At 47.5% G+C, this 24,651-nt stretch overlaps 2 protein-coding genes across 6 annotated transcripts in view; one reads left to right on the top strand and one right to left on the bottom strand.

The window, feature by feature from the left end:
- Positions 1 to 17,450, bottom strand: part of LOC137518116 (ferroportin-like) — a 79,647-nt gene extending 62,197 nt beyond the window's left edge. Inside the window, exon 1 of the mRNA XM_068235472.1 lies at positions 17,425 to 17,450. Within this exon, the coding sequence (XP_068091573.1) occupies positions 17,425 to 17,446 (22 nt within the window). The 5' untranslated portion in view covers positions 17,447 to 17,450. The remainder of the gene's footprint in view (positions 1 to 17,424) is intronic.
- The window catches only part of LRRD1 (leucine rich repeats and death domain containing 1), a 63,234-nt gene that overhangs the window by 5,732 nt on the left and 32,851 nt on the right, over positions 1 to 24,651 (top strand). Inside the window, exon 1 of one of the 5 annotated variants that reach the window (XM_068235476.1) lies at positions 17,505 to 17,591. The exons of 1 other annotated variant lie outside the window; for it this stretch is intronic. The gene's annotated coding sequence lies outside the window, so the exon portion shown is untranslated. Of the gene's footprint in view, positions 1 to 17,504; positions 17,602 to 24,651 lie in introns of those variants that run through there. 3 more of the 5 variants (XM_068235480.1, XM_068235477.1, XM_068235475.1) reach the window with 3 other exon arrangements.

Raw genomic sequence — 24,651 nt, 5'->3', positions numbered from 1 at the left:
AAGAGCTGCTAGTGGGTCCCAGGCCTCAGGCCATTTTTGGGGTGGAATCTAGCACTGCAAGGCGAGAGTGCTATCCACTATGCCACTGGTGCAGCTAGCAGCCTCCGAGGCTGCAATTTCACATGAGTGTGCAAAGGGTTAACTGTCTTTGCCACTTTGCTGGTCACACCCCCTTTAGCACCTCCAGGGTTAACTGTCTTTGCCACTTTGCTGGCCACACCCCCTTTAGCACCTCCAGGGTTAACTGTCTTTGCCACTTTGCTGGCCACACCCCCTTTAGCACCTCCAGGGTTAACTGTCTTTGCCACTTTGCTGGTCACACCCCCTTTAGCACCTCCAGGGTTAACTGTCTTTGCCACTTTGCTGGCCACACCCCCTTTAGCACCTCCATAATAACTTATTTAAATGTCCTTACTAGAGGGGATGTGCCTGGATGTATGTGGTTTGTTTGTTTTTTCTTGCAATTACTAAACTGACATCTGTGGCAGCCATTGTTTTGCTCTGTAGACTTTTCACATGCTTTGATCCTTTGGTTAAAAGGTAATCGCTATTGCCGGAGAAACCCACCAGAAGCAGTGTTGCCAACTCATCCCTTTAATTACTGACACATCTAAGTTATATAGGTTCTGGGGCTATTTGCACATAATCAGTGCCTTAACTGCATCTACCTAGCCCCAAAACCTTTATAATTCATATGTGTTAGTAATTAAAGGGATGAATTGGCAACACTGACCAGAAGGCTGCTATGTGGCCTCAGAGCATACTGGACCACAGTGATAGACCAGCGCTGTTTTTAGGCCTAGGCGACTAGGCAGTGACTTCAGACATCCCATGCTGTGGGGTCTCCAAAGAACGATGCCAAGTGCACTGTGCCTTTGGAAGTATTACACACATCTGCCAGTTACATGACAGAGGAGATGATCCAAACCTGTAAACAGTCAGCAGAAATTCCATAGCGCATGATTTAACACCCAGTCAGATTATTAACATAACCTGATTGCCACAACAATGGTGTGACAGGTGCAATCTGTATGCCAGTTAAGCTCTTTATTTTTAAATTTGATTTTGATTGCCTCAACATGTCCGCATTCCTGTGATAATGTTTAGCTAGTTGGATATATACATTTACTGTAGATCTCCATGGCTAAACGGCTTCCCTTTAAATTGGGCCTAGACTACAATGGACATAGGTCTATGGTGGGGTTCGGTTGTCAGCCTCTCCAGCTAAAGCAGGTGGTTTTGGCACTCAGCGCTGAGCTTTGAGCGCCCAAGCTCGGCGCCGCTATAGCACTAATGTTATAGTGCAAACCCTGTGCAAGTGTAATTTCGGGTGCTACTACTTGGAGGGGGAATAGTATTAAGTGCCGCTAGGAATTTGAGCAGCAGCTCAAAAAAGTACTTTGGCTCACTCTGCACCCAACTCAGCAGCAGCGGAATGATCTGTACGCCCCTCTGCCGAAAGCAACTTTTGCTATTTTGAACAGAAGTGTGTTTCTGACACCCCTTTGTTAGGTTCTCTTTCTGTTTGTGTGGGTTTCCTCTTTATACTCCAGTTTCCTCTCACATTCTGAAAACATATAAATTAATCTGTTCCCCCAAAATTGGCCCTAGACTACATGTTTCCATGATATTCTATTACTGGGGGAGGAGGCGCCTCAAGGTGTATCGGGGTGTTTGCCATGTATGTTTGTTCCTTGGAACCCTCACACCCCTTTTTTCTTTTCCTGGAGAGCGACCTACATTGACTAAGACCAAAGAACCTGAATGAGGACCGTCTTTCCTCACCAGCCGTTACACTGTGTTTGCCAGTCTTGCAACTTATTCTTGTGAGTATTCTGCACAGTGTTGTTGAGTATCTCATATCCTTGATGCGCTACACCAGTGTTTCTCAACATTTTATTGGTATGTACGCATTTTAAAACCCTGTAGTCACCAAGTACCCCCTAGCATAGTAAACATCACCACAAGTACCGCTTGACAAATATATTTAATCGTAGTACATGATAATTGGTTCTAAACCATTTCCAAGCATTTACTATTGCTTTTAATTAACTGAAACACCATTTTGGTGTTGTTTAAATTAGATTTTTTTACTTTCTAAAACTCTATATTTGTTATTCTTGGTTAAGTATATCAAGCCCGAGTACCCCCTGGAACCATCAGAAGTACCTCCTGGGGTACGCGTACCACAAGTTGAGAACCTAGGTGCTACACTATCAGGGGCTCCTGGTGTCCCTGTCTCAATTCTTGTCTCCTTTGGAAGGTCCTCTGACTCCATTGGTACCACACCCTCTACATTATATACTACTGTATATACAATGTTTTAAGCGCACATCCACAAGTCCTTCACTTTTCATATACAGACTCCAAGTTCTCCAATAGTGGAGTGCAGTCCTCCACCATAGACTGTAACGTGCAGTGCACACAGATTTGCACTGAATGCAGATTGTCACTTATTGTGGAAATACTGAAGACCAAACCACAGGTAAAAGTGAAATAATGTAAAGGTTTATTTACAAGTGCAGGATATATACACAAGTGATGCTGCAATTGGTGCATGAACATAAATACAAGTGTATTCAAGTGAACTGTACAAGTAGCAATATGATTGCAAACTGACAATACAATTGCAGGCAAATGTCTTATGATCAGACATACATCAATCAAATATACAGTAGATATACAGTGTGCACACAGTGAGACCCAGACCCTGTCTAACTAAGGTAACTAACTAATATATATATACAATAATATACACTCAGACATAGTACATAATGCAGCAGGCAATTGGAACGTCATACAAGCCAAGATCAGATACCAGGACATCAAGCAATACAATTGTAACGGTCTTGTGTCCTTGTTCAGATGTCTGATTATGTGGTGATCTGCAGAATCACCAATAATGCAGACTCTATACCCGATTATGTGTGATCTGCAGAATCACCAATAATACAGATGCTATACCCGATTATGTGTGATCTGCAGAATCACCAATAATACTAGTATAGCAGACAAGGAGCAGAGTGTGTAATGATTGTTGCAACCGTAACTTTAATGGTACAATGAGACCTCACCAGAGGGGCTGGTGAGGTATAAACAGTACACTGAGTGTGCACTAACGTATAACCTCCAGCAAGCTGGAGAAACAATACTGAAGAGGCTTAATCTCCCGAGGAGCGGGTGATTCAGAATATACTGCAGGCAAATGATCACCCGAGGGGCGGGTGAGTCAGACTGTACTGCAGCCTACGAGATACAGAAATACTAAAATGACAGGTACCTAATGAGCAGGTCATTAAGGCTGAACTAAAGCCTAGCAGAGCTGCTTAAGCAGCGGAGCTGGCGCAGTTAACACCTCACTGGTGACGAGGGCCCATCGATGAGTAGAAGAGTCAGGCAGGCAAGATTTGGCAACAGAGAGGTAAGTATCAGTACAGAATCGTGAGACCAGAGAGTACCGTATATACTCGCAAGCAAGCCGACTCGCATATAAGCCGACCCCCCAACTTTTGCCTGAAAAAACAGGAAAAAATTATTGACCCTCATATAAGCCGGGGGGTAGGAAATGCTGGCCGCATGATCCCCCCCAGTGTGTCCCAGTATAGCTAGTATAGTGCCCAGTATGGGAAGGTAGTGCCTCAGTAAGTTAGTAAAGTGCCCAGGATAGCTAGTATAGTGACCAGGATAGCTAGTATAGTGCCCAGGATAGCTAGTATCATGCCCAGGATAGCTAGTATCGTGCCCAGGATAGCTAGTATCATGCCCAGGGTAGTGCCCAGGATAGCTAGTATAGTGCCCAGGATAGCTAGTATAGTGCCCAGGATAGCTAGTATCGTGCCCAGGATAGCTAGTATCATGCCCAGTATAGCTTGTAAAGTGCCAAGGATAGCTAGTATAGTGTCCAGGATAGCTAGTATCATGCCCAGGATAGCTAGTATAGTGCCCAGGATAGCTAGTATCGTGCCCAGGATAGCTAGTATCGTGCCCAGGATAGCTAGTATCGTGCCCAGGATAGCTAGTATTGTGCCCAGGATAGCTAGTATAGTGCCCAGGATAGCTAGTATAGTGCCCAGGATAGCTAGTATAGTGCCCAGGATAGCTAGTATCGTGCCCCGGATAGCTAGTATCGTGCCCAGGATAGCTAGTATAGTGCCCAGGATAGCTAGTATAGTGCCCAGGATAGCTAGTATCGTGTCTAGGATAGCTAGTATAGTGCCCAGGATAGCTAGTATAGTGCCCAGGATAGCTAGTATCGTGCTCAGTATAGCTAGTATAGTGCCACAGTATAGCTAGTATCGTGCCCAGGATAGCTAGTATAGTGCCCAGGATAGCTAGTATAGTGCCCAGGATAGCTAGTATCGTGTCTAGGATAGCTAGTATAGTGCCCAGGATAGCTAGTATAGTGCCCAGGATAGCTAGTATCGTGCTCAGTATAGCTAGTATAGTGCCACAGTATAGCTAGTATCGTGCCCAGGATAGCTAGTATAGTGCCCAGGATAGCTAGTATCGTGCCCAGGATAGCTAGTATAGTGCCCAGGATAGCTAGTATCGTGCCTAGGATAGCTAGTATAGTGCCCAGGATAGCGAGTTTAAGGCCTCCCCCACCCCCCCTCGCTCCCCCCACGGCCGCTGCTATTACCTTAGCTCCGCGGCTTCCTATTCCCCTGTCCTGCTCTTAACAGCAGCTCTGCCCTACGGTGGCTGCTGCGTGATGACGGAGGAAGTCGCAGAGAGCGGCTTCCTGGTTACTATGGGAACCTCTCTCTGCACTTCCTCCGTCATCACGCAGCAGCCACTGTGGGGCGAGCTGCTGTTTAATTACGAGCAGGACAGGGAATAGGAAGCCGCGGAGCTAAGGTAATAGCAGCGGCCGCGGGGGGAGCGGGTGGGAGAGGGCAGGGGGAGCGGGGGACAGGCACCTCACTCGCAAGCAAGCCGACCCCCCAACTTTTGACTCACTTTTTGTGGGTCCAAAATTCGGCTTGCTTGCGAGTATATACGGTAAACGGTGATCAGGCAGGGGTTCAGCAACAGGAAGGTACGTATCGGTACAGAATCGTGAGACAAGAGAGTAATCGGTAATCAGGCAGAGGTTCAGCAACAGGTAGGCAGATAGGCGTAAGTACAGGATCGGAAGGCAGGATCAGAGTCAGAAGTAATAGCTAAGAGTCATACACAGGAGATCAATACAGTATCAATAACCTAATCTGGGTGTGAAATCCATAGCATCAACACCAGGGAACTAGTCTAAACAAATAACAAACACAGGGTAGCAATATCCTAGTCTTGGTGTGAAATCCGTAGCATCAACACCAGGGAACTAGCCTAAGGTCTGAGCGCTTACACGCAAGTATTCACGACAACAGACAAGTAACAATGAAGCCCGCAGGCTTTTGAAGCAGAGGAGACCTCACTGGCACGCCCCCCTCTCATCAGCCATTCCTGGGCGCCGTGGGTCTCCTCTCACGTCAGCCGACCAGCAGGTCAGCTGACGGGCTTCCTCCCCGCATAAAGGTCCCGTCTGTCGGTCCGCGCACTATGGCGACCCCCTGCCACTGATAACGTTCCGTCCTAGACATCGCACGGACGGATGGCCGCATGGAGGCAGCTACGGCGGCGGTGCTGCTCGCCGCCGCTGCCTCGCGTATTAACAATCAGTAAGCAATAGAATAGTCGGGCCAAGCCCATATCATACACCAGGGAGTCAAACAATCAGGTAAACAGGTTACAGGTAGCAAGAATCAGGTACAGGAAAAGGACCAGAACACAGGCTCTAGGGCTATCAGGACCAGAACACAGGCTCTAGGGCTATCAGGACCAGAACACAGGCTCTAGGGCTATCATCACCAATGAACTAGTACAGGGGTTCTGTTGGAGCTGGACTTATATACTGTGCAGGACGGTCATGTGACATCCTACAAGGCTGCAGAGACAGTTCCTGAATACAGAGACCTCTGCTGGTTTACAGAGGGAACTTCATGAAGATTGTGCAATGTTCTTGAAATGAGAGGGGACATCTGCTGGTGAACAGAGGAAGTCCATACAGTTCAGAAATGTCACCAGGCGGAACAGATCTTGACATAGACACCCAGTATCAGGCAGACTCACCAGATTGCTCTGACCACTGGTAGACTGGCCAAAGTAAGCCCATATCCAGGAGCCTTGGGGCCTCAGGATCCTGGTGCCACAATGATAAACTGGTGATGAATCACTGGATCACACAGTGTGTTCCCATGTCAGGGCCTCTTGCATCACAATACCTCAAAAGAATACTCTTCGCAGAGACTAGACGAGTGGGGAAGTAAGCGCCAGCGGACGGAGGGCGGAAGCGCACGCTGGAAACATCAGGAGGTAGGGCGGAGAAGGAACACAGCCCGGCATGGCAACGGGGGAGAGCCGTGAAAAACTCTAGACGATTTTATCTGGATGGAATAATGTTCGATCTGATTTCTGATCGATTTACTCTTTACTTCTATGGAAAATCAATCGGAAAATTGATCGGAAATCAGATCGGATATGTTGGAAATAATAGATCTGACAGTAAATATGCCAGAAAATCTCATTGCGTGTACCTAGCATAAGGGGGCCCAAACTAACTACAGATGCGCCAAAAGGATAAAATATTCTAAAACGTGTAAAATGAGAGGAGGCAGAGGTGGACTCACCTCCTCCAAGCAGACACACACGAGCGTTGTGTATATTCAAAACAACAAAAATGTATTTATATACTGCAGAAAGTGCAAGTGCAACGCGTTTTGGGGCATCTTCCACTTCATCAGGCAATAGGAACGGTGCATAAACTCCAATAGGTCTGGTGCAAAGCTCAGCGCTGATTTGTGGCTCACTTGTTATAGATGTGAAGATCATGAAGTCCACACTTGTTTTATGACCCTTGTAAGATGAGTCTCCCAGGCTGTGAGAGTCACCAAGGGTAGGAAAGGGTGTGAACATTGTGAGGGGGGGGGGGGGGGGGGTAAAAACAAGGAACACCAAGAGCCCCAATAGTGTAATAGGTACTGGTAAATGGTTACTAGATAGAGTAAATATTAATACTCACAAACCAGGGTCACCATTAGGCAACCACTGTAAAGGCAGGTGGGGAGATTTTCCTGAGACCACTCAGGAATAAGAAGTCGCTCTCTGTAGATGAGAAAAAGGGGGTTCAACCCTCCACCCAGGGTGGACTCAATATTATGCAGGAGAACAGAGGTGCCAAGAGGATAAAAAGGAAGCTAAATGAGCTTAAAAAACAAATTCTTGGTAAATAGAGGAGGTAGTGGTGGACTTACCCCCTCCAAGTAGACACACAACGACTGTAGTAAAGACAGTCAATATATTTTATTTATGAACTCCAAATATGCAACGCGTTTTCGCAGGTTTGATCCCACTTCTTCAGGCAATAACAACGGAGCAATAGCATATGTGGTCAGTAGAAGAGCTATTGCTCCGTTGTTATTGCCTGATGAAGCGGGATCAAACCTGCGAAACGCGCTGCATATTTGAAGTTTAAAGATTTGCTAGGGGGGGGGCATGACTTGTAGTTACGCCTCTGAATCTCAGAATCAGAATTGACTTTATTCAGAATTAGAATCTGTCCCTAAACTATGGTAGGGAGTACATTTTGACTGGCGTACACTCACATGACCAGGGTATATTACGGAGTGCGTTCTAAGTTGTCCCTCTGCTCTCTTTAGCTCCTCATGAGCTATCAGTCTACAGGAGAAGGGCTCTTTACAAACGTCAGCTCATTCATTCATCATAGTTAAGGTGTGTACAGGCACTAAACTTTTTTTTACTGACTTCTTAAGCTCGCCTTGCCCCACAGCTATCCTTTCTGTTCAGTCACATGCTGCAGGGCACAGAGGAGTTTTTGCCTCAAAGCCTCTGTTGTAGTCTTCCCAAGGAAGCTAGAGACCTTAAGCTCCATAAGGCAGCCCCCAAGCCCTCTCAACCTCTGGTGCATTGCTTTGGCCAAGAGCATCATTCTCCCCACTCACCCCGCTGCACCGTGATGTCACACATGCAAAGCTCCATTGTCCCTCTGACCCCCCCCCCGCAACAGTACATGTTCCCAGCCTGCAGGCTAGTGATGCATTTGTCGCCCTTCAATGACGCCAGAGGCGTAGCTATGGGAGGGCAAGGGAGGACATATATCCCCAGGTGCAGCACTGCTAGGGTGCTCAGCACAGCTACTGCATCCCCACGTATGTAAGAGGAGGTTTGCTGGCTGCCCGAAGTGCCGCTGCTTGCCTGCCACCCTCTGCAGAGGAGTGCAGAAGCATTAACAGCAGCAGAAAAAGCGGGGGAACATGTGGCTAGCTAAAGGGGGCACATTTGTGGGGAGTGGGGAAGTAAGCGTCAGCGGACGGAGGGCGGAAGCGCACGCTGGAAACATCAGACGGTAGGGCGGAGAAGGAACACAGCCTGGCATGGCAACGGGGGAGAGCCGTGAAAAACTCTAGGCGATTTTATCTGGATGAAATAATGTTCGATCTGATTTCTGATCGATTTTCTCTTTACTTCTTTGGAAAATCAATCGGAAAATTGATCGGAAATCAGATCGGACATGTTGGAAATAATTGATCTGGCAGTAAATATGCCAGAAAATCTCATTGCGTGTACCTAGCATAAGGGAGCCCAAACTAACTACTACTTCCCTCCTTCCAGTATTGGGACCCATCCTTCAGATCATTTGTTTTGTATAAGCAGACAGATGCGCCAAAAGGATAAAATATTCTAAAATGTGTAAAATGAGAGGAGGCAGAGGTGGACTCACCTCCTCCAAGCAGACACACATGAGTGTTGTGTATATTCAAAACAACAAAAATGTATTTATATACTGCAGAAAGTGCAAGTGCAACGCGTTTTGGGGGCATCTCCCACTTCATCAGGCAATAGGAACGGTGCATAAAACTCCAATAGGTCTGGTGCGAAGCTCAGCGCTGATTTGTGGCTACACTTGTTATAGATGTGAAGATCATGAAGTCCACACTTGTTTTATGACCCTTGTAAGATGAGTCTCCCAGGCTGTGAGAGTCACCAAGGGTAGGAAAGGGTGTGAACATTGTGAGGAGGGGTAAAAACAAGGAACACCAAGAGCCCCAATAGTGTAATATGTACTGGTAAGAGGAGGTTTGCTGGCTGCCCGAAGTGCCGCTGCTTGCCTGCCACCCTCTGCAGAGGAGTGCAGAAGCATTAACAGCAGCAGAAAAAGCGGGGAACATGTGGCTAGCTAAAGGGGGCACATTTGGCTATCTATAGAGGGGGCACATCTGGCTATGTCAGCTGGATATGTGCACATTTGGCCAGTCTACTCTGGCAGTGGCCAAATTATTGTATCTGGTGAGTCTGTATGCTGTCGGGGGTCCATGGTGGAGGATCATATCACATATGACTGAAGTAAAGGAAGTCTGCACATGAACTTTGAAAAGACTTATTGTGGATGTGCGATACACATTATTTTTGGAAAGCTTGCTTCCGTATTATAAGGAAATCTTTAATGACAGATCTTGACCTTTGGGCTGCACTATTTAACAGGCCTCTCTCCAGCCGACAATCAATAGATTACTTCAGTATGAGCATCTGCTGCCTCATAGCTAGACATGGCAAAGGTGACATTGCATAGGCCGTACCCCGACCCCCAACACCTCATTAGCAGTATTCGATCAGTGTATTGGCTGGAAGAAATTAAGTCTTCTGTGCTGGACCAGAGAATACGATTTAGGGCCGTATGAGCTCCATGGCAACGGTTCTCAGTGACTTGGTGACTGCGCTTTTATGCCTTCTGGTGATTTGCCTCATGTCTCTATGGCCCTGGGGGAGGGGACTTAGCTTGTTTGCTTTCGGATGTGTTTCTTTGTTATCAGTTTTTCTTTCACACCCATCTGAGGTTTCCTCAAACCGACCAATGATTAAAAAGTGGGGGGAGGGTCTGACACAGAATACAGGCTATATTCATACAACCTTAAGGTTAGGTGGCCACCAACGGTCCAGTTTCAAGCAAAAAAATTGTTCGAGCAATCAGATAATTCTGATCGGAAGTGAAATATCATAAAAAAATCGATTGGCGCCATCACTGGTTATCAAAATTGTCGATTGATCTTTTTTTCTGTAATCAGAAGTCAGCGCAAGCTATCGATTGGCTATAATCGTAATGTCTAATTTTAACATTGACAGGATACGATGTTTTTACGACCGGAAGTGAACGAATTTTTGTTCTGTGAATAGAATTTCGCTGAAGAGAAATGTTTTTAGCGGTTGCATCTCTGGTGATTTCCTCTCCCAAATGAGTCTGTGAAAGTTGCGGAAGAAGAAGATTGGACTTGGACTAGCTGCATAAATATTGGTTCACGAAGAAGATGAATCTGTTCAAAAAAGGCAAAGAAGCCTAGAGAAAAGAATTGGCTATTAAACAAATGAAAAATTAACAAATGAAACTATTAACCACTTGAGGGCTGCGGTATTAAACCCCCCTAAAGACCAGGCCATTTTTCATAAATTGGGCCACTGCACCTTTAAGGCCTCACTGCAGCACACAAGTGATTCCCCCCCACTTTTCTCCCCACCAACAAAGCTCTCTGTTGGCGGGGTCTGATCGCTCACCCAATGTTTGGGGTGTTTTTTTTACAAATATTTTTCTTATTTATTTTCTAATAAAAATGGCTATTTCTTTAATAATTTCCCCTCCCTCCCCCAGTAAGCCTATCACTGCGATCAGCTGTGATAGGCTTCACCCTATCACCGCTGATCGCTTCTGTGTCCCCCAGGGGGACAGCCATGTCACACGGCTATCCCCAGTACAGCGGTGCCTTAGATCGCAGCACTGTACTGGTATATTATCTTAGACGGCGGTTTCACCGTCTAACAGTCTCCGAGCTGCGATCGCCGCTGAGAGACTGAAGGCGGAGCACAGCTCTCCTGCTAGCCCCATAGAAGGCTGTTCACGCCAATCGGCGTGTTGCGGTCTTGGGGCTGCCGCCGCGTTCCCGCCAATTGGCAAGAAGTTAATAAAATAAAAGCAATTAAACTATTAAAAAAAAATTGGTTGAGAAAAATCATTCACTACACCATAAACAAACCAATCTTTGTTTCCTATCATAACTGACAAGAAAATCCAAATTTTGGTTCGATGAAAACCCAGCACGACTGTTTTTATAGTGGTTCATAATCGATTGTGCCCATCAACGGAGATTACTTACAACCAATCTGATCACATCCGATTAGAATTATCTGATTGCTCAAATTATTTTTTGCTATTGGACCTTTAATGGCCGCCTTTACTGGTTTTACCATAGATCCATTCTAATACACTTTCAGCCATTTACGTTATTGTACATGCAGGTCTGTGGAGGTGCACTATTATTATTGCTAATGTGTATTTTATATAGTGCAGACGAGCAGTGCTTTAAAGAGTCCATAACCATATCAGAGGTGATCACCAGAGCAGGATCATCCACCAGGCAACCTAGGCAGGTGCCTGGGGCCTCCTTTCTCTGACCTCTCTCCACTTCAGCTTACCAAAAAGACCACAGGGGGCTCGAATCTACTACCTTGCCCATGGCCCCATTAAAACTTAATCCATCTCTGGTGCTTTCTATTTAATCCCTACCATAGCCATTTCCATATCATGGTCCAAGGCTGTGATGGCTAACCTTGGCACTCTAGCTGTGACAAAACTACAAATCCCATCATGCCTCTGCCTCCCCGAGTTATGCTTAGCGCTGTCAGAGTATTGCAATGCCTCATGGGACTTGTAGTTCCACCACAGCTGGAGTGCCAAGGTTAGCCATCACTGGTCTAAGGCCAATTTTAGGGAGCAACCAACTTAGTTACAAATATGTTTTGGAATATGGGAGGAAACCAGAGGGTCCATAGAAAACCCACACAAATATGGGAAGAGTATACAGACTCCATGTAGATGGGGTCCTTGCCCAAATATGAAGTACTATTAACTACTATGAGTACTATTAACAGATTAGGTAGGTTAACTCTCATACTACATGGAAGTGGTAAAATTGACAAATCTGGCCAATCAAAATTGGAAGTGTGTATGCATCTTTGAGTCCAATGGTATAAAAGCGTTTTACAAATGTTATTGCATTGTATTATTGTATTGTATACTTGTTGGGCTCTTGACTGAGGTGGCTGGCACCTACCAAGTCACATGAGGAGTTGCCAGGTTGGCACACCAAACGTGAATGAAGAAATCGAGTTTTATTCAGCCATTAATGGAGCCAATCCTATCGATTGGTTCTGGCCATTCTGGGAATTATTGATGTCAGTCATTCATTTATTCCTGGGCGACGCTTGTCTCTATTGTTTGTGGCTCCTCCGAGGAAGTTGCCTGTTGACCACAAAACGCATCAGGCTGCTTCCTGAAAAACTTACCACTACAGCTGCTGAACATTTTCGGAATATTTTTAACTCTCTTAACGAGTAATTGAGTAAAAGGATGTCTATTGTGAAAAAATATAATTTTTCATTAGTACTGTATACTTTTCCTTAAATGCTCACAAACGCAGAGGACACGTTGCTTCAGTAATATATTAGCCTTCCTTTCCTAAAACCATTCTGCCAGTTTTTCTATGGAAATGTGTCTTATCTTTTTTTCACAGAAGTCCGCACCATCCATGGCAGGGGTTGGGGGAGGGGAGGTCACAGAGCTGCAGTTGTAAATATCGGAGTCTTCCTGTTACAAGGGGAAGATTAGCTGCTTAAATGCTCTCGTTATTACACATCGTTACAGATGGCTCTGCAGGTTTCAAATGTAAATAAATTAAAAGTTTTATATCTAAAGTCACCCGTACTGCTAATGGCATAGGGGCTGATGCACAAAATAGCGGTAATACTGCCGTGCACAGACTGCGCATGGCAATATTACTATAAGCGCGATCCATGGTACTCGAATAGAATGACCGTCGCTACGGTAACAGTAACGCTAGTTAGTAACGTGTGTTACCGTAGTAGGTCATGGTATTTGATTACCACGGGTCGGATCAGTGAATAATGGCGCACAGCGCCTATGCATAAAAATGGCGTTGCATTAAAAAGATACGCTTATCGCTATTTATCGTTAGTACTGCATAATAATGGTGCACAGGGGAAAAAAGAAGAAAAACGGCACACAGTAACGTTATTTATCAATAGTGCCGTTCATATGCCAAACAGCAGACGTTATTGCCCACAGTAACGTTATTTATCAATAGCGCCCTACATAAGCCAAACTGCAGACGTTATTTAACTGCAAAACGGTGAATGGATAATGTAACACTGTCAAGGTTAGGGTTAGGCACCACCAGGGGGGTCTTAGGGTTAGGCACCACCAGGGGGGTCTTAGGGTTAGGCACCACCAGGGGAGTCTTAGGGTTAGGCACCACCAGGGGGGTCTTAGAGTTAGGCACCACCAGGGGGGTGGTTAGGGTTAGGCACCACCAGGTGGGTCTTAGGGTTAGGCACCCCCAGGGGGGTCTTAGGGTTAGGCACCACCAGGGCGGTCTTAGGGTTAGGCACCACCAGGGGAGTCTTAGGGTTAGGCACCACCAGGGGAGTCTTAGGGTTAGGCACCACCAGGGGGGTCTTAGGGTTAGGCACCACCAGGGGGGTCTTAGGGTTAGGCACCACCAGGGGGGTCTTAGGGTTAGGCACCACCAGGGGGTCTTAGGGTTAGGCACCACCAGGGGTCTTAGGGTTAGGCACTACCAGGGGGGGTTTAGGGGTTAGGGATGGGTACAGAGAGGGTTCTGTGTTTTAACGCTAAATAACGATAAGGCTGTAACGCTAAATAACAATAAGGCTTTAACGTTAAATAGAGATAAGCGGCAAACGGATTAGCGGCAACACCGTGCACCATTATTCGCAGGTGCCATTTTCAGATGGATCCCCACGGGTTGCACTTATTTCAGAACTAGCTGCTGATAGTAACACTAAGCAGGGCCACTAAGCAGGCTTCCTCCGGTGGCGTCAGGCATCGTCCACCCCACCCCACCCCCTTCACTCCCGGCTACCTCTGGTGTCAGACGACTGCCTCTTGCAGCAGGACCCAAAGCGGCTCCCAAGCAGTGAGTGTACTGGAAGTAATTACTCACGGTTTACGCACTGCTATGGAAGCCATTGCAGGCAACTATACTACCTATACTGGGGACAACTACCGGTATACCTGGCTACCAATACTGGGGCAACTATACTGGCTACTTATACAGGGGGCACCTATACCTGGCTACCTATACAGGGGGCACCTATACCTGGCTTCCTACCTACGTATACTGAAGGTGAAAATTTTCAGGTGCTGTGCGATCATTTCAAAATGAAGGCGGGGGGGGGAGCATCTTCACAAGTTTGCCTCAGGCAAACTAGAACCGGCCCTGAGACTACGATTGCCATACGCAGTCTCTGCATGGCAGTATTACCGTGTTTCCCCTAAAGTAAGACATCCCCTGAGAATAAGAACTAGAAGGAATTCCTAGCATGCTTGAAATATAAGACATCCCCTGAATGTAAGCCCTAGGAGCAGCCCACATGATACCAGCAAGTCACGCTCAATACAAAGCCTGGATACAGGAAAGCAGCAGTATAATGAGAATTCTACAGTCCTGTATATGTGTGTCAGGCAATTTGTGTTTTTGTTGGAGCCAGCCCTCCTGATCTGTCATGATAAGCAGAAGCAGCACTTCACCTCTTCCCAGGACACACAGCTTATCCTATCATAGCTCTGGAGAACCTGACAGTTCTCTGCTTGCAAGAAATTGATTCTGCTGATCATGTGGTTAAGAGTCTATTTCTTGTGAGAGCCAATATCTGCAAACCACAAGCTCTGTGCATGCTGCTTGTGTTTCAGCATGGCATGCAGTATATACATTTTGTATAGGAAAACTACCAGCGTTTCCCCCCAAAATAAGACATCCTCTGAAAATAAGCCCTAGCACATCTTTTGGAGCAAAAATTAATATAAGACAGTGGGCCAGATGCAATTCACTTTTTCACCTGAGTTGTCTCCTAGGTGATATTTTTACATTTGTCATTAAAATGCCGTTTAAGCCACCAGCAAGCAAGAAAATACTCCAAATAATTTTGATAATACTTTTGCACATATTTCTCAGTACTTTTTCAGTTGAAAAGTGCTGGAAAATTATTTAAAATAAAAGATGAAAAACTATCTCCTAGGAGAAAACTGGAATTGCATATGGGCCAGTGTCTTATTTTCGGGGAAACACGGGTACCACTATTTTGTGCATTATCAACCCCATAGTCCTGTTACCACAACTTGCTGCATTGCAACACATTGGCCCATGAAAGAGGAACTTTACTCTATATAATATAATTTTAAAAAAAATTATTATTATTTTTTTTTTTACAGTAGTAATTTATAAACTATTTAGTCAGTGTTTGCCCATTGTGAAAATCTGATTTACATAAATGTATCACTGTTGGCAACATCTTTGTTGCTGGCAAGGTGCATCATGGCTTCCATGGCTTTGTTTATTGTGTGTTTCGAAGTGATCTGAAATAACACCTGGCTTCCCAGAGTGCACTAGGAGGAGAAGACTGCACAACTATATAGCCTAGGCGAAACATCACTGGGAGGACGGGATTATATCCCAATAGACAGAAATATAGACATATAGGAAGCCTTTTTTGATGCTGTAACCAAGATAATTGGAGTAAAAATGGGTATCCTGAAAAGTTTACTGCATTCTATTATACAGTGGCTTGCAAAAGTATTCGGCCCCCCTGAAGTTTTCCACATTTTGTCACATTACTGCCACAAACATGCATCAATTTTATTGGAATTCCACATGAAAGACCAATACAAAGTGGTGTACATGTGAGAAGTGGAACGAAAATCATACATCATTTCAAACATTTTTTACTAATAAATAACTGCAAAGTGGTGTGTGCGTAATTATTCAGCCCCCTGAGTCAATACTTTGTAGAATCACCTTTTGCTGCAATTACAGCTGCCAGTCTTTTAGGGTATGTCTCTACCAGCTTGGCACATCTAGAGACTGCAATCCTTGCCCATTTTTCTTTGCAAAACAGCTCCAGCTTAGTCAGATTAGATGGACAGCATTTGTGAACAGCAGTTTTCAGATCTTGACACAGATTCTCGATTGGATTTAGATCTGGACTTTAACTGGGTCATTCTAACACATAGATATGTTTTGTTTTAAACCATTCCATTGTTGCCCTGGCTTTATGTTTAGGGTCATTGTCCTGCTGGAAGGTGAACCTCCGCCCCAGTCTCAAGTCTTTTGCAGTATCCAAGAGGTTTTCTTCCAAGTTTGCCCTGTATTTGGCTCCATCCATCTTCCCATCAACTCTGACCAGCTTTCCTGTCCCTGCTGAAGAGATGCACCCCCAGAGCATGATGCTGCCACCACCATATTTGACTGTGGAGATGGTGTGTTCAGAGTGATGTGCAGTGTTAGTTTTCTGCCACACATAGCGTTTTGCATCTTGGCCAAAAAGTTCAATTTTGGTCTCATCTGACCAGAGCACCTTCTTCCACATGGTTGCTGTGTCCCCCACATGGCTTGTGGCAAACTGCAAACGGGACTTCTTATGCTGTCTGTTAACAATGGCTTTCTTCTTGCCACTCTTCCATAAAGGCCAACTTTGTACAGTGCATGACTAATAGTTGTCCTATGGACAGATTCCCCCACCTGAGCTGTAGATCTCTGCGGTTCGTCCAGAGTCACCATGGGCCTCTTGACTGCATTTCTGATCAGCGCTCTCCTTGTTCGGCCTGTGAGTTTAGGTGGACAGCCTTCTCTTGGTAAGTTTACATGTGGTGCCATACTCCTTCCATTTCTGAATGATCGCTTGAACAGTGCTCCGTGGGATGTGCAAGGCTTTGGAAATCTTTTTGTAGCCTAAGCCTGCTTTATCCCTGACCTGTCTTGTGTGTTCTTTGGACTTCACGGTGTTGTTGCTCCCAATATTCTCTTAGACAACCTCTGAGGTCGTCACAGAACAGCTGTATTTGTACTGACATTAGATTACACACAGGTGCACTCTATTTAGTCATTAGCACTCATCAGGTAATGTCTATAGGCAACTGACTGCACTCAGATCAAAAGGGGCTGAATAATTACGCACACACCACTTTGCAGTTATTTATTTGTAAAAAAAAATTGGAATCATGTATGATTTTCGTTCCACTTCTCATGTGTACACCACCTTGTGTTGGTCTTTCATGTGGAATTCCAATACAATTGATTCATGTTTGTGGCAGTAATGTGACAAAATGTGGAAAACTTCAAGGGGGCCGAATACTTTTGCAAGCCACTGTATGCTGTTACCCTGCCTATTTAAGTTTTCTCCTAGGAGAACTTTCCACACCTTGTCAATAAAATACCTTTAAATTCCCCAGGAAGCAACCCCCAATGCAGAGTGTGGAGTGGCGTGTGCTAGTGAAAGCATAGCTACCTCTCTTCTCTCTAGCTTGCATCCTCGCATCTCCACGGCAACTGCTTCACTGGCCGTCAGAGCTCCAGGCAAACTGCGGTCATATGACTACGGTCACATGACAGTGAGCCTGGAGCTCTAATGGCCAGTTCAGAAGCCGCCATGGAGATGTAAGGATGCAAGCTGGGGTGAGGAGAGGTAGCTTTGCTTTCACTGGCACGCTTCACTGCGCACTCTAGATTGGGGCTAGGGTCACACTGGGGGGTTGCTTATTGGTGGGTCATTGCATTTGACCTTTTTTTTGGCCAAAAGTGGTGGTAAGGGTGTGTGTGTGTGTGTGTGGGGGGGGGGGGGGGGACTTATGAGTGCTTGCATGAAATAATGGCGCCAGGAAATATTTACTATTTACAGTGGTAATCCCTAAACCTAAATGTTACCAATATTTTACTACAGCTAAGCCTAACCCTAACCCTACTCTCACACAGAATTCGCCGCACCACAATGTCACTTTAACCACTCCCTCTTCCTGACGCCTAATTTTAACCATTGCCTCCCGATGCAATCCCCCTCCCTGACGCCTAACCTTAATTGCCCCCCGCCACAAATCCCTTTTCTGGCGCCTAACCTTAACCCCCTGCCGCAAACCCCCTTCCTGTGCCCTAACTTTAATCGCCCCACGCCACAAACCCCCTTCCTGATGCCTAACCTTAACCATGCCACAAATGCCCCACACCAGGTGCAAATCTGCTGCAAAAAACATAATACACCCGATGCCCAGTGGTAGTTTGGGTGCTGTCATATGTATCCATATAATAATCATTTATGGGTGGAAATTTGGGTGCCAGGGTAGCCTGCTATGCAAATTGAGGCTACAAATAGCGAGTGTTTTGCCCCCGCTATTTGTAGTCACAATTTGCATAATGAGCGGCCCAGCCACCCAACCATAAACAATATTTGTATGGCTGCCTCTGCCCGCGCCTAAACTTCCGCAGCTCCTATGGCGGGCAAATTCCCTGCATCCCTTATCAGTTGCTTATGCGCAGTGATATATGGCAATTGCATTAATGCCATTTTGTGTATTGGCTGCTCTCTCTCCTGGCCAGCATTAGAGTTTTCAGCTGTTTGTGCTACAGTAGCTCTTCTGAGTGACGGCACCAGACAGGTCAGCTTTCACTCCCCAAGTGCAACAAAGAGCTTTGACCACCCATGATGCTGTGGCCGGTTGTCCTCCTTTGCAACAGAGGAGCTTACAATCTAATCCATACCATAACATAGTCAGAGATAGTCAAATGGGAAAAATGACACCGAGAGGCAAAGACAGCTACATGGAGAGAGAAGTGACAGACAGCCACATTGAAGGCGTACGTACGAAAAGGGCGTCGGGAAAAAAGGGCGCGTGGTATAAACGATAAATGGAAATATCGTTTATAGAAATTATTGTGTAGAATTTCGTTTATAAATAGTGTTTTAAGAATTTATAAATCACTAAATAATGTGTATGAGATCGGCAATTCTTAAAACGTTAATCTTCCCTGTTTGTAAAGTGAAACTTATATTTTCGTTTATTAAAAACCCTCCCTGTACCTATCCCTAACCCCTAGACCCCCTGTTGGTGCCTAAACCTAAGACCCCCCTGTTGGTGCCTAAACCTAAGACCCCCCTGTTGGTGCCTAAACCTAAGACCCCCCTGTTGGTGCCTAAACCTAAGTCCCCCCTGTTGGTGCCTAAACCTAAGACCCCCCTGTTGGTGCCTAAACCTAAGACCCCCCTGTTGGTGCCTAAACCCAAGACCCCCCTGTTGGTGCCTAAACCTAAGACCCCCCTGTTGGTGCCTAAACCTAAGACCCCCCTGTTGGTGCCTAAACCTAAGACCCCACTGTTGGTGCCTAAACCTAAAACCCCCCAGTTGGTGCCTAAACCTAAGACCCCCCTGTTGGTGCCTAAACCTAAAACCCCCTATGGATAATAATGTTTTACAGACATTAATAAATAAAAAATGTAAAGAAAAAAAATGTAAATTATTTTTTTGGGTGGATAATAATGTGTTAGAAATGTTTTAGAAATAGTGATTTATTATCTTCATAAACGTTATTCGTCACGGGCTCATTTTGTAAACTTAAATCATCACAAACATAGTTATAAATCCTTAAAAATCTCCGGGCGCCGTTATAAATCCTTAAAAATCTCCGGCGCCTTATTTTCCCCGTTCAGCGCCCATTAAACGATATTTATAATGGAAGTGAATGGGGCGCCCTTTTTGTCCACTTGTCTCATGCGCCCAAATCTACTGCTTCCCATTGAAGGGAGTGACACAGGGAGGGAGAGACAGCCACATGGGGGAAGGGTGACAGTGACAATAGAGGGAGAGACAGCCACATGGGGATATGAAAAGACGAAGCGACTGACGGTCATGAGAGGGGGAAGGGGGGCTGTAATGACAGCGGGCAAGACAGCCACATGATGGTGACACAAGGTGAAAGTGATACAAGGAGGATGAAATTGCCCCATGGGATGGAGAGTTATGGCCCATACTCACGGGCAGCAAAAGTGGATGTCGCCAGCACACGTGAGCGTGTGGGCGACAGGCCGGCGACAGCTCCTCGCCAGGTCCCTCCGCATACACACGCGGAAGAGGGACCAGCGGAGCGACGAAAGCTGTCGCCGACATTCCTCCTCCCCCCGCCAGAAGCTCCGCAAGAGTCCGCATACCTCAATGGAGGTTGCTGTCGCTAGTCCGCGTACTCACGCGGACTAGCGACAGTTGCGGCGGAGGTGCAGCGGCGACTGTCGGCAGGCGATTGAAACTTTTGGCCCATACTGCGCGCGCGTGTTGCGGTGACAGGTCGCCCGTGAGTATGGGCCGTCGCACGGGCGCGCACCCCGAACTGTCGCCCGTCGCTGAAGTCGCCAGGCGATTGAAAGTTTCAATCGCCTGGCGACAGTTGCCGCCGCACCTCCGCCGCAACTGTCGCTAGTCCGCGTGAGTACGCGGACTAGCGACAGCAACCTTCATTGAGGTATGCGGACTCTTGCGGAGCTTCCGGCGGGGGGAGGAGGAACGTCGGCGACAGCTTCCGTCGCGCCGCTGGTCCCTCCTCCTGCATGTGTACGCGGAGGGACCTGGCGAGGAGCTGTCGCCGGCCTGTCGCCCACACGCTCACGTGTGCTGGCGACATCCACTTTTGCTGCCCGTGAGTATAGGCCATTTCAATCGCCTGGCGACTTCAGCGACGCGCGACAGTTCGGGTTGCGCGTGAGTATGGGCCATAACAGAGAGAAATAAATACACAGAGAAGAGCCTAGAGCAAGGGTCAGGAACCTTTTTGGCTGAGAGAGCCATAAACGCCACATATTTAAAAATGTAATTCTGTAAGAGCCATACAATATGTTTCAAATTGGAACAGTTGCCATGGTGATGTGTATACAGTTGATCCTTCTGGCAGCGGAAGTGTCAGACACATCTTCAGCTTCTATTAGGTTTCTGCAGCATCAGCAATTTCCCCGAGAGCCAGACAGGCGAAATACCGACTAACAGCTTGTACAATTAGCTAGCTGACTTGGGGGTTGATTCACTTTGTAGGATGAGATAACCGCACTTTGGTCAAGTGACAAGCAGCCTATTGGGCCAATCAAAGTGCAGGGATCTCGTCCTACAAAGTCACTGGATCTGACATGGTCCAGAGTGGGACAATTGAAGCAGCCGTTAGTTTTGGGGGTAGGGCGAGTAAGTTAGTAGTGCATGCTGCAGCAGGAGCCAGGGCCGAGCCTGGGCGGGTGCTGCGGGTGCAAGGCACCCAGGCGCCTGCCTCTGAGAGGCGCCGCCCGGCCGCCGCTCTCCCCCTGTGGCCGCCGCTCGCTCGCTCGCTCCCTCCCTCCCTCTAGCCGCCGGCGCCGCGTCAGACCTCGATCAGGCGGGCGGGCGCTAGGACCTAGCACGCCGCACTGATATGCGGAAGTGACATCACTTCCGCATATAGAGCGGGTGCGCCTGGCGCCTTCTTACTGGTCGGGTCGCCCGCTGATTGAGGTCTGAAGCTGCTGCAAGGTGAGGAGGGAGCGGCGGCGGCAGAGGCAGCAGCGGCGGGAGGGGAGGATTGGGTGCGCTCCTGTCACTACCTAAACGGGGACCCTATACCCCCTGGCTACCTATCCTGGGCACATATTACCCCCTGGCTACCTATCCCGGGCACATATACCCCCTGGCTACCTATCCTGGGCACATATTACCCCCTGGCTACCTATCCTGGGCACATATTACCCCCTGGCTACCTATCCTGGGCACATATTACCCCCTGGCTACCTATCCTGGGCACATATTACCCCCTGGCTACCTATCCTGGGCACATATTACCCCCTGGCTACCTATCCTGGGCACATATTACCCTCTGGCTACCTATCCTGGGCACATATTACCCCCTGGCTACCTATCCTGGGCACATATACCCCCTGGCTACCTATCCTGGGCACATATACCCCCTGGCTACCTATCCTGGGCACATATTACCCCCTGGCTACCTATCCTGGGCACATATTACCCCCTGGCTACCTATCCTGGGCACATATTACCCCCTGGCTACCTATCCTGGGCACATAATACCCCCTGGCTACCTATCCCGGGCACATAATACCCCCTGGCTACCTATCCCGGGCACATATACCCCCTGGCTACCTATCCCGGGCACATATACCCCCTGGCTACCTATCCCGGGCACATATACCCCCTGGCTACCTATCCTGGGCACATATTACCCCCTGGCTACCTATCCTGGGTACATATTACCCCCTGGCTACCTATCCTGGGCACATATTACCCCCTGGCTACCTATCCTGGGCACATATTACCCTCTGGCTACCTATCCTGGGCACATATTACCCCCTGGCTACCTATCCTGGGCACATATTACCCCCTGGCTACCTATCCTGGGCACATATTACCCCCTGGCTACCTATCCTGGGCACATATTACCCCCTGGCTACCTATCCTGGGCACATAATACCCCCTGGCTACCTATCCTGGGCACATAATACCCCCTGGCTACCTATCCTGGGCACATATTACCCTCTGGCTACCTATCCTGGGCACATATTACCCCCTGGCTACCTATCCTGGGCACATATTACCCCCTGGCTACCTATCCTGGGCACATAATACCCCCTGGCTACCTATCCTGGGCACATAATACCCCCTGGCTACCTATCCTGGGCACATAATACCCCCTGGCTACCTATTAGAGATGGGAAGTTCGGATCTTTTCAATGATCCGGATGATTCGAATCGGATCATTGAAGAGATCCGGATCTTTGATCCGAATCTCGGATCATTTTACTACCGGAAGCATTCGGGGGTGAAATGAACAGCAGGACAGGTCTGTGGACAGGAGAAGGGGAGGGAGTGGACACACAGAGAAGGGGAGAAGATGGACAGAGGGCAGGGAGTGGACAGGGAAGGGAGGAGGGACGAGCAGAGAGCAGAAATGTTTGCACGTAATACCCACATGTCATGCTGCAATCATATGCTTTACATATATTTCACCTATATGTTCATCTGTACACTTGAAAGAAAAGGTCGCACAGTGAAAGAAAGCATTCCCAGAAGATAAGTGCAGCTGTTTAGTGCCGAGTGCAGGAGGATTATATTGCCTTTCAATCACACTGTCTGCAAAGTTACTGAGCTGTGCTGAGCCAAAAGCTTCCCATGTGTTCACTGTGCAGCACTATGGAACAGCCAGCCTGTAATGGGCAGCACATTGCAGCCAGTATGTGTGCTCTACACATATCTGGCAGTGGCACCCATGTCCCCTCTCTCTCATCTACCTGTCCCTGGCTCCCCTCCAACAGAGCGATCCATCTCTGCTCTGCTTCCAAGACCTCGCTGCCCGCTGAGAGGGGGCGTGTCGCTCCTGGCCCCGCCCCTTTTGCGATCCGAATCACTCATTTTGATGATTCGGATGATCGACTCATAAAATAGATTCGGATCAAAGATCCGAATCGTTCATGATCCGGACAACACTACTACCTATCCTGGGCACATAATACCCCCTGGCTACCTATCCTGGGCACATAATACCCCCTGGCTACCTATCCTGGGCACATATACCCCCTGGCTACCTATCCTGGGCACATATACCCCCTGGCTACCTATCCTGGGCACATATACCCCCTGGCTACCTATCCTGGGCACATATACCCCCTGGCTACCTATCCTGGGCACATATACCCCCTGGCTACCTATCCTGGGCACATATACCCCCTGGCTACCTATCCTGGGCACATAATACCCCCTGGCTACCTATCCTGGGCACATATTACCCCCTGGCTACCTATCCTGGGCACATATTACCCTCTGGCTACCTATCCTGGGCACATATTACCCTCTGGCTACCTATCCTGGGCACATATTACCCCCTGGCTACCTATCCTGGGCACATATACCCCCTGGCTACCTATCCTGGGCACATATTACCCCCTGGCTACCTATCCTGGGCACATATTACCCCCTGGCTACCTATCCTGGGCACATATTACCCCCTGGCTACCTATCCTGGGCACATATTACCCCCTGGCTACCTATCCTGGGCACATAATACCCCCTGGCTACCTATCCTGGGCACATAATACCCCCTGGCTACCTATCCCGGGCACATATACCCCCTGGCTACCTATCCCGGGCACATATACCCCCTGGCTACCTATCCCGGGCACATATACCCCCTGGCTACCTATCCCGGGCACATATACCCCCTGGCTACCTATCCCGGGCACATATACCCCCTGGCTACCTATCCCGGGCACATATACCCCCTGGCTACCTATCCCGGGCACATATACCCCCTGGCTACCTATCCCGGGCACATATACCCCCTGGCTACCTATCCCGGGCACATATACCCCCTGGCTACATATCCTGGGGACACTGGCTGTTTGTCATTATGTGCATTTGCTGGTGAAAAGCAGTCTCTTGTTATGTGAATTTGCTGGTGAAAAGCAGTCTCTTGTTATGTGCATTTGCTGGTGAAAAGCAGTCTCTTGTTATGTGCATTTGCTGGTGAAAAGCAGTCTCTTGTTATGTGAATTTGCTGGTGAAAAGCAGTCTCTTGTTATGTGCATTTGCTGGTGAAAAGCAGTCTCTTGTTATGTGCATTTGCTGGTGAAAAGCAGTCTCTTGTTATGTGCATTTGCTGGTGAAAAGCAGTCTCTTGTTATGTGCATTTGCTGGTGAAAAGCAGTCTCTTGTTATGTGCATTTGCT

The sequence above is a fragment of the Hyperolius riggenbachi genome, chromosome 5 (genome assembly GCF_040937935.1).
Source record: "Hyperolius riggenbachi isolate aHypRig1 chromosome 5, aHypRig1.pri, whole genome shotgun sequence".
NCBI classification, from domain to species: Eukaryota; Metazoa; Chordata; class Amphibia; order Anura; family Hyperoliidae; genus Hyperolius; species Hyperolius riggenbachi.
Note: the sequence above shows the minus strand (reverse complement) of the source record. Positions and strands in the feature narration are given on the sequence as shown.